The 15,951-nt window shown below is 43.6% G+C and overlaps 1 protein-coding gene across 1 annotated transcript; it reads right to left on the bottom strand.

The window, feature by feature from the left end:
- Positions 1–8,422: 8,422 nt before the first annotated feature.
- LOC123125005 (uncharacterized) lies at positions 8,423–10,614 on the bottom strand. The gene is made up of 2 exons (XM_044545551.1): positions 10,446–10,614; positions 8,423–9,152 (listed from the first exon to the last, which is right to left on the bottom strand). Exon 2 carries the CDS (start codon positions 9,109–9,111, stop codon positions 8,551–8,553), a length of 561 nt encoding a protein of 186 aa, XP_044401486.1. The 5' UTR covers positions 9,112–9,152; positions 10,446–10,614; the 3' UTR covers positions 8,423–8,550.
- Between the last annotated feature and the right edge of the window lie 5,337 nt (positions 10,615–15,951).

Here is a 15,951-nt window from a genome sequence, read left to right as displayed (position 1 = left end):
CAATGGTCTTGCACCTAAAATGAATCTCGATCGTAGTGATACACATGTTCGTGCCAAAAGATATAAAATAGTAATGATAGTACCACATACTTGTGGCACTGCAACTTGAGTCATATTGGTATAGAACGCATGAAGAAGCTCCATGTAGATGGATCTTTGGACTCACTCGTTTTTGAAAAGATTGAGACATGCGAACCATGTCTATTGGTATATATGCATGAAGAAACTCCATACAGATGGATCGTTTGGACTCACTTGATTATGAATCACTTAAGACATGCAAATCATACCACATGGGCAAAATGACTGAATGTCCTCGTTTTCAGTAAGATGGAACAAGAGAGCAACTTATTGGAAGTAATACATTTTGATGTACACAGTCCAATGAGTGCTGAGGCATGCAGTGGATATCGTTATGTTCTTACTTCACAGATGATTTGAGTAGATGTTGAGTGTATTTACTTGATGAAACACAAGTCTGAATTATTGAAAGATTCAAGTAATTTCAGAGTGAAGTTGAAGATCGTCGTGACAAGAGGATAAAATGTCTATGATATGATCATAGAGATATCTGAGTTACGAGTTTGGCACACAATTGAGACATTGTGGAAAGTGTTTCACAATTAATACCGCCAGGAACACCATAGTGTGATGGTGTGTCCGAACATCATAACTGCACCCTATTGGATATGGTGCATACCATGATGTTTCTTATCAAATTACCACTATCGTTTGTGGGTTAGGCATTAGAGACAACCGCATTCACTTTAAAAGGGTCACCACGCAATTCCGTTGAGACGACACCGTTTATAGAATCCTAAGTTGTCGTTTCTTAAAATTTTGGGGCTGCGATGCTTATGTGAAAAAGTTTCAGGCTGATAAGCTCGAACCCAAAGCGGATAAATGCATCTTCATAGAATACCCAAAAACAGTTGGGTATACCTCCTATTTCAGATCTGGAAGCAAAAGTAATTGCTTCTAGAAACGAGTCCTTTCTCGAGGAAAAGTTTCTCTCGAAAGAATTGAGTGGGAGGATGGTGGAGACTTGATAAGGTTATTGAACCGTCGCTTCAACTAGTATGTAGCAGGGCACAGGAAGTTGTTCCTGTGGCACCTACACCAATTGAAGTGGAAGCTTATGATAGTGATCATGAAACTTCGGATCAAGTCACTACCAAACCTCGTAGGACGACGAGGATGCGCACTACTTTAGAGTAATGCGTGATCCTGTCTTGGAAGTCATGTTGCTAGACAACAATGAACCTACGAGCTATGGAGAAGCGATGGTGGGCCCATATTCCGACGAATGGCTCGAGGCCATGAAATCCGAGATAGAATCCATGTATCAGAACAAAGCATGGACTTTGGTGAACTTGCCCGATGATCGGCAAGCCATTGAGATAAATGGATCTTTAAGAAGAAGACGGACATGGACGGTAATGTTACCGTCTATGAAGCTCGACTTGTGGCAAAGAGTATTTTCACAAGTTCAAGGAGCTGACTACGATGAGTTTTTCTCATCCGTAGCGATGCTTAGGTCCGTCGGAATCATGTTAGCATTAGCTACATTTATGAAATCTGGCAGATGGATGTCAAAACAAGTTTCCTTACCAGTTTTCGTAAGGAAAGGTTGTATGTGATACAATCAGAAAGGTTTTGTCGATCCTAAGGATGCTAAAAGGTATGCTAGCTCCAGCGATCCTTCCATGGATTAGAGCAAGCATCTCGGAGTCAGAATATACGCTTTGATGGGGTGATCAAAGTTTTTGGGTTTATACAAAGTTTGTTAGAAACTTGTATTTACAATAAAGTGAGTGGGAGCGCTACAACATTTCTGATAAGTATATGTGAATGACATATTGTTGATCCGAAATGATGTAAAATTTCTGGAAAGCATAAAGGGTTGTTTGAAAGGAGTTTTTCAAAGGAAGACCTGGATAAAGCTGCTTACATATTGGGCATCAAGATCCATAGAGATAGATCAAGACGCCCGATGATACTTTCAAAAGACAGCACACCTTGACATGATTTTGAAAGAGTTCAAAATAGATCAGCAAAGAAGGAGTTCTTGGCTGTGTTACAAGGTGTGAGTATTGAGTGAGACTCAAGACCTGACCACAGCAGAAGATAGAGAAAGGACGAAGGTCGTCCCCTATGCTTTAGACGTAGGCTCTATAGTATGCTATGCTGTGTACCGCACCTGTAGTGTGCCTTGCCATGAGTTGGTCAAGAGGGTACAATGGTGATCCGGGAAAGGATCTCATGACAGCGGTCGAACTTATCCTTAGTACCTAGTGGATTAAGGAATTTTCTCGATTATGGAGGTGGAAAGGAGTTCGTCGTAAAGGGTTACGTCGATGCGAACTTTGACACTAATCCGGATGACTCTGAGTAGTAAACCGGATTCGTATAGTAGAGCAATTATTTGAAATGGCTCCAAATAGCGCGTGGTAGCATCCACAAGATGACATAGATATTCGTAAAGCACACGGTTCTGAAAGGTTCAGACCCGTTGACTAATAACCTCTCTCACAAGCATAACATGACCAAACCAGAACACATTGAGTGATAATCACATAGTGATGTGAACTAGATTGTTGACTCTAGTAAACTCTTTAGATGTTGGTCACATGGTGATGTGACCAGTGAGTGTTAATCACATGATGATGTGAACTAGATTATTGACTCTAGTGCAAGTGGGAGACTGTTGGAAATATGCCCTAGAGGCAATAATAAATGGTTATTATTATATTTCTTTGTTCATGGTAATTGTCTATTATTCATGCTATAATTGTATTGTCCGGAAATCGTAATACATGTGTGAATACATAGACCACAACCTGTCCCTAGTAAGCCTCTAGTTGACTAGCTCGTTGATCAACAGATAGTCATGGTTTCCTGACTATGGACATTGGATGTCATTGATAACGGGATCACATCATTAGGAGAATGATGTGATGGACAAGACCCAATCCTAAGCATAGCATAAAAGATCGTGTAGTTTCGTTTGCTAGAGCTTTTCCAATGTCAAGTATCTTTTCCTTAGACCATGAGATCGTGCAACTCCCGGATACCGTAGGAGTGCTTTGGGTGTGCCAAACGTCACAACATAACTGGGTGACTATAAAGGTGCATTACGGGTATCTCCGAAAGTGTCTGTTGGGTTGGCACGGATCGAGACTGGGATTTGTCACTCCGTGTAAACGGAGAGGTATCTCTGGGCCCACTCGGTAATGCATCATCATAATGAGCTCAATGTGACTAAGGCGTTAGTCATGGGATCATGCATTGCGGTACGAGTAAAGAGACTTGCCGGTAACGAGATTGAACAAGGTATTGGGATACCGACGATCGAATCTCGGGCAAGTAACATACCGATTGACAAAGGGAATTGCATACGGATTGATTGAATCCTCGACACCGTGGTTCATCCGATGATATCATCGTGGAACATGTGGGAGCCAACATGGGTATCCAGATCCCGCTATTGGTTATTGACCGGAGAGGCGTCTCGGTCATGTCTGCATGTCTCCCGAACCCGTAGGGTCTACACACTTAAGGTCCGGTGACGCTAGGGTTGTAGAGATATATGTATGCGGAAACCCGAAAGTTGTTCGGAGTCCCGGATGAGATCCCGGACGTCACGAGAGGTTCCGGAATGGTCCGGAGGTAAAGATTTATATATGGGAAGTCTTATTTTGGTCGCCGGAAAAGTTTCGCGCTTTATCGGTATTGTACCGGGAGTGCCGAAAGGGGTCCGGGGGTCCACCAAGGGGGTCCACCAGCCCCGGGGGGGCACATGGGCTGTAAGGGGTGCGCCTTGGCCTATATGGGCCAAGGGCACCAGCCCCAAGAGGCCCATGCGCAAGAGATAAGAAAAAAAGGGAGAGTCCTAAAGGGGGAAGGCACCTCCGAGGTGCCTTGGGGGGGAAGGACTCCCCCCTGGCCGCACCCTTCCTTGGAGGAAGGGGCAAGGCTGCGCCCCCCCTCTCCCTTGGCCCTATATATAGTGGGGGGAAGGGAGGGCAGCAACATCTAAGCCTTGGGCGCCTCCCTCCTCCCATGCAACACCTCTCTCTCTCTCGCAGAAGCTTGCGAAGCCCTGCCAGAGAGCCGCTGCATCCACCACCACGCCGTCGTGCTGTTGGATCTCCATCAACCTCTCCTCTCCCCTTGCTGGATCAAGAAGGAGGAGACGTCGCTGCACCGTACGTGTGTTGAACGCGGAGGTGCCGTACGTTCGGCACTCGGTCATCGGTGATTTGGATCACGGCGAGTACGACTCCGTCATCCACGTTCATTGGAACGCTTCCGCTCGCGATCTACAAGGGTATGTAGATGCACTCCCTTCCCCTCGTTGATAGTAGACTCCATAGATGCATCTTGGTGAGCGTAGGAAAATTTTAAATTATGCTACGATTCCCAACAATGTCATCTTACTTAATGCCTTACTCTGTTCTTTATGAACTTAATACTCTAGATGCAGGTAGGAGTCGAACGATGTGTGGAGTAATAGTAGTAGATGCAGGCAGGAGTCGGTCTACTTGATACGGACGTGATGCCTATATTTCATAATCAATGTCTTAGATATCGTCATAACTTTGCGCTTTTCTATCAATTGCTCGATAGTAATTTGTTCACCCATCGTATTATTTGCTATCTCGAGAGAAGCCTCTAGTGAAACCTATGGCCCCAAGGTCTATTTTCCATCATATAAGTCTCTGATCTACTATTTTGCAATCTTTTACTTTCCGATCTATAAACCAAAAAACCCAAAAATATTTTATCTTTTGTTTATCTATCTCTATCAGATCTCACTTTTGCAAGTGACCGTGAAGGGATTGACAACCCCTTTATCGCGTTGGCTGCAAGTGTTTGATTGTTTGTGCAGGTATTGGTGATTTGTGCATTGTCTCCTATTGGATTGATACCTTGGTTCTCTAACTGAGGGAAATACTTATCTCTACTTTGCCACATCACCCTTTCCTCTTCAAGGAAAAAACCAACGCAGGCTCAAGAAGTAGCAGAGGGAAAGTCCCTCCACCTTGGCTGGCCAAGGGAGGGACAACCCCCCTACAATTCGGCCTCCCCTCCCTTCCCAAGTGGGAAAAGGGGTGCCACCTCCAATTGGGTCCAAGTGGCCCAAGTAGCGTTCCACCACTTGACCTTTTAAAACCCGTTGATATTAAATTAGATATAAAATCCCTCTAACAATTACTAGAGCATAATATATATAATTTAACAGCCCCGGTAATATTTTCACCTATATATTAATTATCGGTAATACCTGGTATTACCCGATACTCTCCGAAACCCTTCCGGTGACCCCGAAAGTCGACCGTACGGTAAGAAGTGAGTACGATACTCTCATGGTCAATGGAGCAAAATCACATGTTAACACTCCATGTCATTACAATTGATTACAGACGATATTATCTCAATTCATAACAAATAAGTTTGGGTTGATTCAATATGATCGTTCTTCCAATGTCATAATCTCAATGTTATTTTAGGACTATCGTTACACTTAACGATATCCTAAGCTCCGGAAACGTGATCACCAACAACACTTGAGCTAGTCGTCTTAGAGGCGAGACTAGGAATCTTTATTTTGTCCGTTTATCATTTCACACGTGTATATGAGTTTCCCACTGAATCGCATATTCCAAGATCATAGCAGTTATAACATGAAATATAAGCACTTAATTATGAATATGAACATATAATAATATAATATTATTGCTTCTAGGGCATATTTCCAACATAATATTGCACTCTTTTCTTTTGAAAAGGATCAGATCTATTATAAAGATTCCACTGGAACTATGAAGCGCCTCATATCATAATAAAAACTACATCATGTCCATTTTCCTATTCCCACAGTAATGGCGACAAGGTTGTTGAAAACCATCATGAGGTCCTGCCACGGTCTAGTAGGCTGAAAGCCACTCCCAGTGAACCGGCACATCAATCGCCTGCAACCACAAATCCTTAATGCCCACTCCATCGAATTCTACCGTCTAGCAACCATGCTCCATGTAACAAGACACTGGCCTCCCTAAACCGCATCTGATCCAGCCCAAAAGAACGACCTCACCCAACTCTCCATGGCTTTGAAAACCCAAACATGCGCATCCATGATCAACAGGAGATGCATTATCCTCGCCACAATGACTGCCTGAACCAACACCAAACGACTCAAGTGTTGCAGAAATCCTCGTTGCCAGCCTGGAACAAATTCCTTCACCGCATCCAGCATCGGATACCACTGGGCACGAGTTAAAGGATGAATCGACAATTGAAATCCCAAATATTTAATGAGAAACATAGCAATCTCGCAACCTAGAGTATTAGCAACACGGATCTTGTCATAAGTTTTTCCTCGGATCTAAACAACCGCCTATTTACCAAAGTTAACATGAAGTCCCTAAAGCTTCCCCAAAAAGAGCAAGCATGTCGCGTACAACCAAGAGGTCTAACGAAGAATGCTTGAAAAACATGACCACATCGCCCGTATAGACTGAAATCTTCTGCCTCGTCGAGATCCCAGGAAGAACACCTAGCAAGCTAGCCTCTGAGGCCTTCACAAACAGAACCGAGATCATCTCCATAGCGATCACAAAGAGGAGAGTAGATGGGGTCCCCTTGCCTGAGACCACGGGCGAAGAAAATCTTCCTCGTAGGACTCCCATTCACCAAGATCTTGATGCTCGCGGTAAACAATAGAATCGATAACTATCCCACCACTTCATGTTGAACCCTTTACTCTGCAGAACCTTGGACAAGAAAAGCCATGACACAGAGCCAAAAGCCCTAGCAATGTCAATCTTAAACAACACACTATCAATCTTGTGTGCGTGTAACTTTCTAGCCACTTGTCGAACAAGCATGCAATTATTGTGTAAGCTTCTACCCTTGATGAAGGCTGACTGGTCCACACCAACAATATCCCCATACGACACCGCAAACTATTGGCCAAAGCTTTGGCAAAATACTTAGGAAACTATGGGTATGACTTATTGGCCTGAAATCCTCGATCATCTCCACGCTAGGTTTCTTAGGAATCAAGGCGATCAACGTCGTGTTGAGCTTAGCAAAACGCCGTCCATGGCCCACGTAGAGCTTCAGAAGGCCAGCCATAATTTCATCCTGGATCACAGGCCAAGCGCCTTGGTAGAAAGCTCTGACAAACCCATCCAGGCCCGGTGCCCTATCCGGAGGTAGCTCTTTCTACTCCCAAAATTTCATCAACCCTGAAATGTCATCTAGCCCATTTAGATCCAGTTCCTGCACCTCCAAGTCCAAAGAGTGGCTCCGGTAACCCTCCTTGCCAATGAGCAACTCATAGCCTCCACAAAGGATTCCTCCTCGAGCTGTTGATCCGTTATGATATCATCTCCAATTTTAATAGAAGGCATAAAGTTTTTTGCACGCCGTCCATTAGCCGTAGCATAAAATAGCTTAGAGTTTGCATCCCCTGCCTTAATCCATCTAATCTGGGACCTTTGCCTTGCGATAGATCATTCCAAAGAGGCCAGCCCAAGCATCACCAATTTGAGTGTATGTCTTAGCCATATTCTTCAAGGCTAACCATCAAGACTCTTTTGCCGCCTCTGACCTAAGAATCACCAGTTTTGCAATAGCCAACTTAAGCTTGATGTTACCCACCTTTCTCTGACCTCATGCCTGAAAATACGCAACTGCATTCCTAAACAGCGAGTCAAGGCATTTAAAGGGATCGACAATACCATGATCACACACCCATGCCTCCTTGAGAGCCTCATCAAAACCATCCAACTTGAGCCAGAATAGCTCAATCTGGAAGCGCTTTTTAGCCACACCTTGCGCCTGCATGGAGAGATGCAAAGGTGCACAGTGCGACACGTTTGTAGAGAGCACCTGAAGAAGGCAATCCACATGACTGAGCTCCCAATCCACCGAGGCAAGCGATCAATCTTAGTGTGGGTAGGCACATCCCTCTCATTACTCCAAGTGAAAAGACCGGCCGGTTGTGATGAAGAGGGTTCGTACGGGGGGTGGCTTAGGGGCTACTAGGGAGAGACATTAGCTCTAATCATGGTAATCAGTGGCAGTGCTGGGTACTTGAGTGCTATATAAACATGATTGCTGCTTAATATCAGGGCGATTTGGACCATTTGATCACGTGGTTTTACGGTTGAGGTGGTTTGGATCTTTCTCGCTCATCTTTTTAGAGTGAAGTATTAGTAGATAGATAACACACTATAGCTATTGTATCAGAGGAAACCAGTTGGATCATCGCATGTACCGCCGGCTTTTGGCATATGATTATGTTGCAGTGCAAGTATCTGAACAAAGAGCTAATTTTTTTTATTCTCTATTTCTTATGAAAGAGAGCTTATACGGCGACACATAAGGCAACAACACAAATAGATAAACCAGTTATACACGAACACAAGCAAACATATATATACAATAATAGTACCTAAAAGGAGATCTTATATTAGTTTACAAAAGGGAGTACTAAGTAATGAACAGAGTGGAAATGTCTGTTACAGAAAAGGAGTGAGGCTAAGCACATTTCCTGTACGTGAGAGCAAGCCACCACCAGAAGGCAAGGACGCCAGCAATCAGAATGCCGAGACAGTAAAACATTGAGATGACCATCCACGGCTGGCCAAAGAACATCAGAAGAATGTCTATCGCCATGACAGGTGAACCGACATAAATCCAACCAATGTCGACGAGTGCTTCCCGCAGGGCAACAGGGGCGTTCGGCAGGAACAGGGTCATGTACACCATTACCACTGCGACCACTGCCACGTAGACCCCCCATAATATGAGAGTCAGCAGACAACACGAGCGGTCAGCAGGGAAGAAATGGTGGCTGTAGAGGGTGTATGCCAAGGCCGAGGTGCCGCCGATGGAAAGACAGACGATGAAGATTGTCCCTACCCACATCATAGCAGGGGATGTGCCGGCCTTGGAATTTGCTTCCCCAATCGTCGTCAGTGCAGGAGGCGCCAACGGCATCGTGATTCCAGTCTGACCGGTGGTAGCCTTAGCTCTCTTGATCTGGTACAGCAGCCGTAGCGGGTTTAGGGTATGACCTCCGTCTTCAAGCATCTTCATATATGTTATGATGTATCCTGCAAACTATGTTATGCTATATCCTGCAGAAAACGAAGTTAGGTTGGTATCAATTACTATCAATAGAAGAGTACTGTACGTACATGGAATCTTAAATGAACCATGGTGTACACTATTTCTATAAACTCCTCTTCCTAAAAGCACAGTTCATCACATGTCGTCCGGAATTTGAAACGCCAGTCCCATATGAAGCAAGCATATACTATACGGTTTCAGAAGAAAACAAGCAACAATCTACTGATGCATTTTACTAGCAAGTAGTTTCTTTAAAAACTTGGTCAAAGCTTGCTAAGTTTGACTTTTCAGAAAATCTATATGCGCTACACTATGGAATGAACGGAGTATGCAACTGGCAGCGATCTGATAGACACCAACCTTGCGCATAGAACTTGAACTAAAATACATATGTTAATTCAGTTGTACTAAATCTATACTGATGTCAGCGGATGAGATTTAATTAACTAAATAGTACTCCCTCCGTCCGAAAATACTTATCATTAAAATGGACAAAAAAGGATGTATCTAGAACTAAAATACATCTACATGCATCTCCTTTTATTCATTTTCATGACAAGTATTTCCGGACGGAGCGAGTAGATGACAGTTAGTTAACTCTTATCTAGATGAGAGCTAGCCACATCCTTTTTCACTCTGGTAAAAAAATAAAGACCCAACAGTAAGTACTCCCTCCGTTTCTTTTTAGCATGAAGATGAAATTAAACAGAGGAAGCTCCACTCCAAGAGTGAGAGGTTGAAAGTTGAAACATAGTAATCTGAACCAATTATACTGGATGAACATCAAAGCCATAAAAACTAACCATCTTGATTACATATATTGTTAAATTAGACTGCCCAAGATTGCCAACGGCAGGCTGTGTGTATTTGTAACCAACTAGAGCAACTCATTGGCCGAGCAGGCGGGCCTTGATTCTTTAGATTTTGTGAGGTGCCAAGCAGAGGGCGGATGCCTACTGCCGTACCCGCTCCGCCAGATCTAACAATACTAATGTTTCTAGCGGCCGCGCCACTACTCTCCATCCTTCCCGCGGCCAGAGGCGCCACCATCACCCAGGTGCCCCCACACCGGAACCCTGTTCCTAAGCAGCAGCAGACGCCTCCGGCGACGCCGGTCTCACGGCTGCACGTTTAGGGCGGCAGGCGAGAGAATGAAGGATTCTTTTTTCTGATGGACGCGTGTCGGTGAGTTGGACGCCTTAATCTCACTGAACTGCACGCCGCCACTATCAAGGAAAGAAGAGTGGACGAGGAGAGGTGTTGAGAACTTGAGATGCGAGCTTGCTCTGCTACAAAGATACCTTGATCTGTTGGCCTTCCGCCGCAGATGGAGGGAATTAGGCTCGATGCGTCAAGGAGAGCGAGCGAGAGAGAGAGAGGACGGGGGGATCGAGGGAACAATGGAGAACGGCAGCGGCGCCACTGAGAAGAAGATGTGGGGAATGTGGAGAAAATGGATCTTTTGCCTCATTTTACTTCTCCGTTGGATCCAATCCCCCAAGGAATGTGATGATCCGCGTCTGAAAATCGACTAGAAAATGACATGTTTGTCCCTCAGCTTCCGGCGCATAGCACGTTTACCCCTGTAGTTGAAAATCGCCCCAAGGCTCTGCTTCATATGGGTGTAACATTTTACACACGTATTTATTTTACAGGTGTATTTCACAGGCCACAACGTGATTTCCACGTGGAAAAAGAACGATTGATGGAGCGAACCAACCTGTGGTTGGATGGTTGAAGGGACTGTGGTATCCCAGTCCATCAGGGTTCAAGTCCTGATGCTCGCATTTATTTCTGGATTTTCAGCGATTCGCATTCAGTGGGAGGAGACGCTCCCGTCGATGACGAGGTGACTACGGTGACTTCGTAAATTTCAAGATGATACGCCGGCTCAGTCTTTCGGAGGTGCTCATAGGGGTAGGGTGTGCATTTATGTGTTCATTGGGGTGAGTGTATGCCCGTGTATATAAGCGCTTGTGTCTGTACTGTGTTAAAAAAAAGAACGATGGATGAAGGTCTGGATATTTTACAAGTGTATATCGCTCTGAAATGATGATCCAATTAGGGCCCAATACTATTCCTATACACGATAATACGTAAAATCTACGGTCCGTCGCACACGGGAGTGATGCCGTGCCATTGGGTGGCCTTGCTATTTTGCGGAGAAGCCCCTCACATTTCTCAGAATAAACTCATGCCCCCATGCTAGTCCCACCTATCCGACATCGTCTTAAGTCACCTCCCACACTCCGTCGCGTCGCCTCCCCTGCTCACCTCCAAATCCCTAACTCTAGCCTCTGCCGCTGATCAAGCTCCCGGTGATGATGCATGTGGCCAACGGCGATGATGAGAAGCTCTCCAATCTGCGCCAGATATGTACCTCGTTTCCTAACCGGAACATGTCATGCGCGGAATGGTCGGGATTGCGATGGCTGCCATGAAGGAGGAGAAGGAGAGGATGCTTGGGAAAGGAGCCCTTCCAACCGAGATAGTGTATTGAGCGATGGGTGTGTTTGATTTATGCCCCAGCTAGCCCCACCAATTTTTTGGCATGACCAAAAGTTGGCAAGTTATCCTTGTTTGGTCTAGATCCATTGTACCTATCAAAGGCAAATTTAGGATTAGTTGTATGAGTTAGGGTTGCTCTGGGCGTAATAATAAACAAATTAGGTGAGATTTGCAACGGATTATAGTCGATCTAAACAACCAATGCTAATTTTTTGATAAGTATTTTCTTACCGCATGCACCTGTCGGTTAGTTGAGCCAAAAAAGGACTATGTACCACCTGAAGATTAGGAAATTGGAGAGCGATAAATGCGGACCAATAAATACGTTTTCAGAGTAAATTGCCAGTTAATCACTGAAATAGTTAAGCAGGTCCCACGGAGAGAGCGGGCGAGGGAGTTGCCAACTTTTTGGCGGAGCTACCCGCCCTCGCGTTGGCAAGAATCGTAACTAGTCAGTCGTAGGCCCATGGGGCGAGCCAAAACTTTGGTTGCTATCCAAACGCTCACCAATTTTTATGGGCTTGCTAATCTTTTGGTATGGTTGCTATTGGTTGCAATCCAAACACGCCCATGGAGCCGAAGGGGGATGATTCAGTGCATTGGGCTCGTTAGAACTTGGAAGGCGTACATGTCTCACCTTCAGAACCCACCGGTTCTGGAGGAGGCCATTGTGGTGGTCATGCGCATGCCGAAGTTGGCACCAGCCAATCAGGCGATAATGCTGGACGGCGATGTCATAGTGTCGCCGCCAACCAATTAGACCAACCAGCTAAGGAGGAGGTTGCAGGCTAGGGGGATGCAACTACCTTGTCACTCTTCCCGCTTCCCCCACCGCTCTCCGAGGCTTGGAGCCCACCGACGCTCTTCCGACGAGCAGTAGGTGCCACTCCGGCCTGCATCCGATGCCCAACGCAGGTATTCTGATCCCTCCCTCCCTTCCGCTCCCCTTCAGTGATGTTAATTTTAACTGTCTTAACTAAGAGTTGCATTGTTTTACATATGGATTGATGTTATGGTTGACCCTGGAAATTGGTGGATTGAAGAAGTGAAGAAGTCAAAGAGCCTGTAACTTATTCAGTAACTAGCTTAGTTTAGTTTTATGTAGTAGTAAGAGATGATGCCAGCAATGTGAAGAACTTTTTGATCATGATATGCTCAGCCTTGTTAGAGTCATGTTATATTTAATTAGTTGCTGGCCAAACGAGACTATGTTTAATTAGTCATGATGAAGTTATGTTTAATTAGTTACTGTCTAGACCAAATATGTTTAATTAGTCATGATAAAGTTATGTTTAATTAGTTGTTGTCCAAACCAGATTATGTTTAATTAGTCATGATCAAGTTATGCTTAATGATGTGCTGCCATATGACTTGTTTGTTGTATTGAGTTGGCATGATCAAGTTTGATGAATGGACTGCATACATCAATTTTGATCAACTTAGAAATTGAGAGAGCTATGCCATTTATGAACTTAGCTAGTGAGAGACATGTCAACTGAATGAACAACATTTAGCTAGTGACAAAATAGTTTGATCCAGATAAAGCGACAAACAAGTGAAGGTTTGACACTGACACCATTTTTTCCAGAGTAGTGAAATGGATGTGAAGTTTGGTTATTTTTAATTTGGTAGTAACAAGCAAGTTTGCTTTGTATATATATTTTTTGGTAGTGAGAGAGAACTTGATTTTTTTATATTTCTGATTTTGGTAATGACAGACAAGTCAACTGAATGGACTGCATTTCGCTAGTGACAGACAAGTTTGATCCAGAGAAGTGACACGCAAGTGAAGTTTGTATTTTTTGAAATTTGGTAGTAACACATTTTGCTCCAGAGTAGTGACATGCATGTGAAGTTTGGTTATGTCTGAATTCTGGAATGACACACAAGTTCACTTTGTATATTTCTGAATTTGGTGGTGACAGACTAGTTCCCTTTGTATATTTCTGAATTTGGTAGTGACAGACAAGTTCACTTTGTATTTTTAGTTTTGTGTGAAGTTTGTATATTTCTGAATTTGGTACACATGTATTATGTTTATTGATGATTTAAATATTGAAAATGGACATCATTTAGCTAGCGACAGAACAGTTTGATCCAGAGAAGTGACAGACAAGTGAAGTTTGTATATTACTAGTTTTGGCATTGACACAGTTTGTTCCAGAGTAGAGACATGCATGTGAAGTTTGGTAATTTCTGAGTTTGGTAGTTACAGACAAGTTCACCTTGTATATTTTTGGTTTTGGTAGTGACATACAGATTCACTTTGTATATTTGTAGTTTTGATTGTGTCAGACAAGTCAACTGAATAGATTAAGTCGGCATGATCTAGGCACGTAGTACATAGGTAAGAAAATAGAGCGAGAATGTGATACTACATTGCTTACGTGATGTGCTTGGGGTTTCGAACTATGGAGTAGGTATGGTAGTGGGAGGTAGGGTCCAACCAGAGCTTCAACATTATTCACCTTCAAGCCACTACCGGCAACATAAACAAAAAGTCTCACTCAAACCAAATGTTGGTCCCTAATTATTCAAAGTATGGCCATCAAGGATCATCCCAATTTTAACCTTTAGGTTAAGACTAGTTAACTTGGTGAAAGTGGGAAAAAGTAAATCATATAGCCACTCAAGCTTTTGGCACATCCAGCAATTGCATGTCATCGAGCACCAAAATAACCACAGTCTAGCACATAAACATGTGTACACTAGATAATACCCCGCGCGTTGCGGCGGGAATTGGTTAAAATACATTTGGTTGTATATAATACAAATGTTTGAATCAATATATGATAACTGAAGTCGAAAAATACATATGTATAGTCTTAAGTATTTGTTGAATATAAATAAAGCATAATATGTCCTTAAATTTATTTGTAGTTGCCAGGGTGGATGTCTTCTTCGTTGAGAACTATTTGTACATGTGCGGTTCCTTTCCTAGTGTAATTTTTTTTGCATGGACCTTCTTAACGTACTCGAAGATGTATTTGCTAAACCTGAACGAATGGTCCTCGTAGTATTCTTCATCTTTGCAGTTGCATCCATGTACTTCTTCCGAGTCTCCCTTGATGAATAAGTTGATGCGTGGGGTAGAATATTATTTGGTCCACCACATTGCATCCTGGAGAAAGATTAATGTGCATGGTGTTATTTGCGGCACGCGCAGGGAGCTATCACACATAGACCTCTAAGGAGATAGATAAGAGTTAATTAAGGGGATAACTGAAATTCTAAAGGGAAATTTTAACACCGGTCCCTCTTACCTCCTCTTCACATAAGAGGTTACCTCCCATGTGGAAAGAGGAAGTAAAAGGAACCATGTTAAAAATAGCCAATTCCGAAGACATTTAACAACACTGAAAACAGGAACACATCTACTCAATGCCAAACTGCATCATTACGTATCCACTAAATTAAATACAATGTTTTTATACGGGAAATTAGAATAGTTCTTTGAATGGAATTACTAAATATTGCATCCGTCAAAAACATAACTAAGACCAACACATGTTCAGTATTGTACATATTTTGCAAAACTGAGGAAGAAACTCTCCCCGACAAAAAAATATAGTTCTTTTCCAATCTTTGGTGGGGTCGTACAAACATCCTGCACCCTGGGATTTATTTAGGCAAACTCAATATTAGCTATGTCCAGCTAGACCCACAGGAGATAAACCATGAAAGAAAAGTAGTACCTTGCCCATCTTGGTAGAGGTGGATTGTGTAGGGCCATGCAAACTCGTGCAGGCATATGCATCTCACTCGATAATTGAATTGAAAATTCTTGAAGAAATGGAAATACCATCATAGACATGAATCGTAATTAGAATGTCTTTCTAGGCTATCTAGGACTGAAGGGATGAAGTCGCCGTGGTCTAACTAACGGGCATGTCAGTTGATGGTCCTAGTTAATGATGATCGCCATACTTTGATGGCTTGATAGTACTCCCTCCGTCCCATAATATAAGAGTGTTTTTAACACCACACTAGTGTAAAAAACGCTCTTATATTATGGGATGGAGGGAGTATATCCCTGTTGTCGTTCAACTATATCTGTAAGTGATGCCCGCCTACAGGCTATACGAAAAAAAAGATGCATGCCTACATATAACCCAATCTCAGCAAGCATTCAGATGATCGAACAGAACAGTACGGCACTAACCTGACGCATGAAACAATTTATGCAACATGCTCATCACGGACAGAAAGGAGTCACTGGACGGTTTCCTCCCCAGCTGCAGGAGCCAGGAGCTACCGTAGAAGCTTGTTTCTGAATCAACCGGGGCGGCACCCCGTTCA

The sequence above is a fragment of the Triticum aestivum genome, chromosome 5D, assembly GCF_018294505.1.
Source record: "Triticum aestivum cultivar Chinese Spring chromosome 5D, IWGSC CS RefSeq v2.1, whole genome shotgun sequence".
NCBI classification, from domain to species: domain Eukaryota; kingdom Viridiplantae; phylum Streptophyta; class Magnoliopsida; order Poales; family Poaceae; genus Triticum; species Triticum aestivum.
This window is presented reverse-complemented; position numbering and strand designations above follow the sequence as displayed.

What these genes read in the sequence shown, in the direction of transcription:
- LOC123125005 (XM_044545551.1), bottom strand. Translation starts at nt 9,111, where the DNA reads ATGAAGATGCTTGAAGACGGAGGTCATACCCTAAACCCGCTACGGCTG.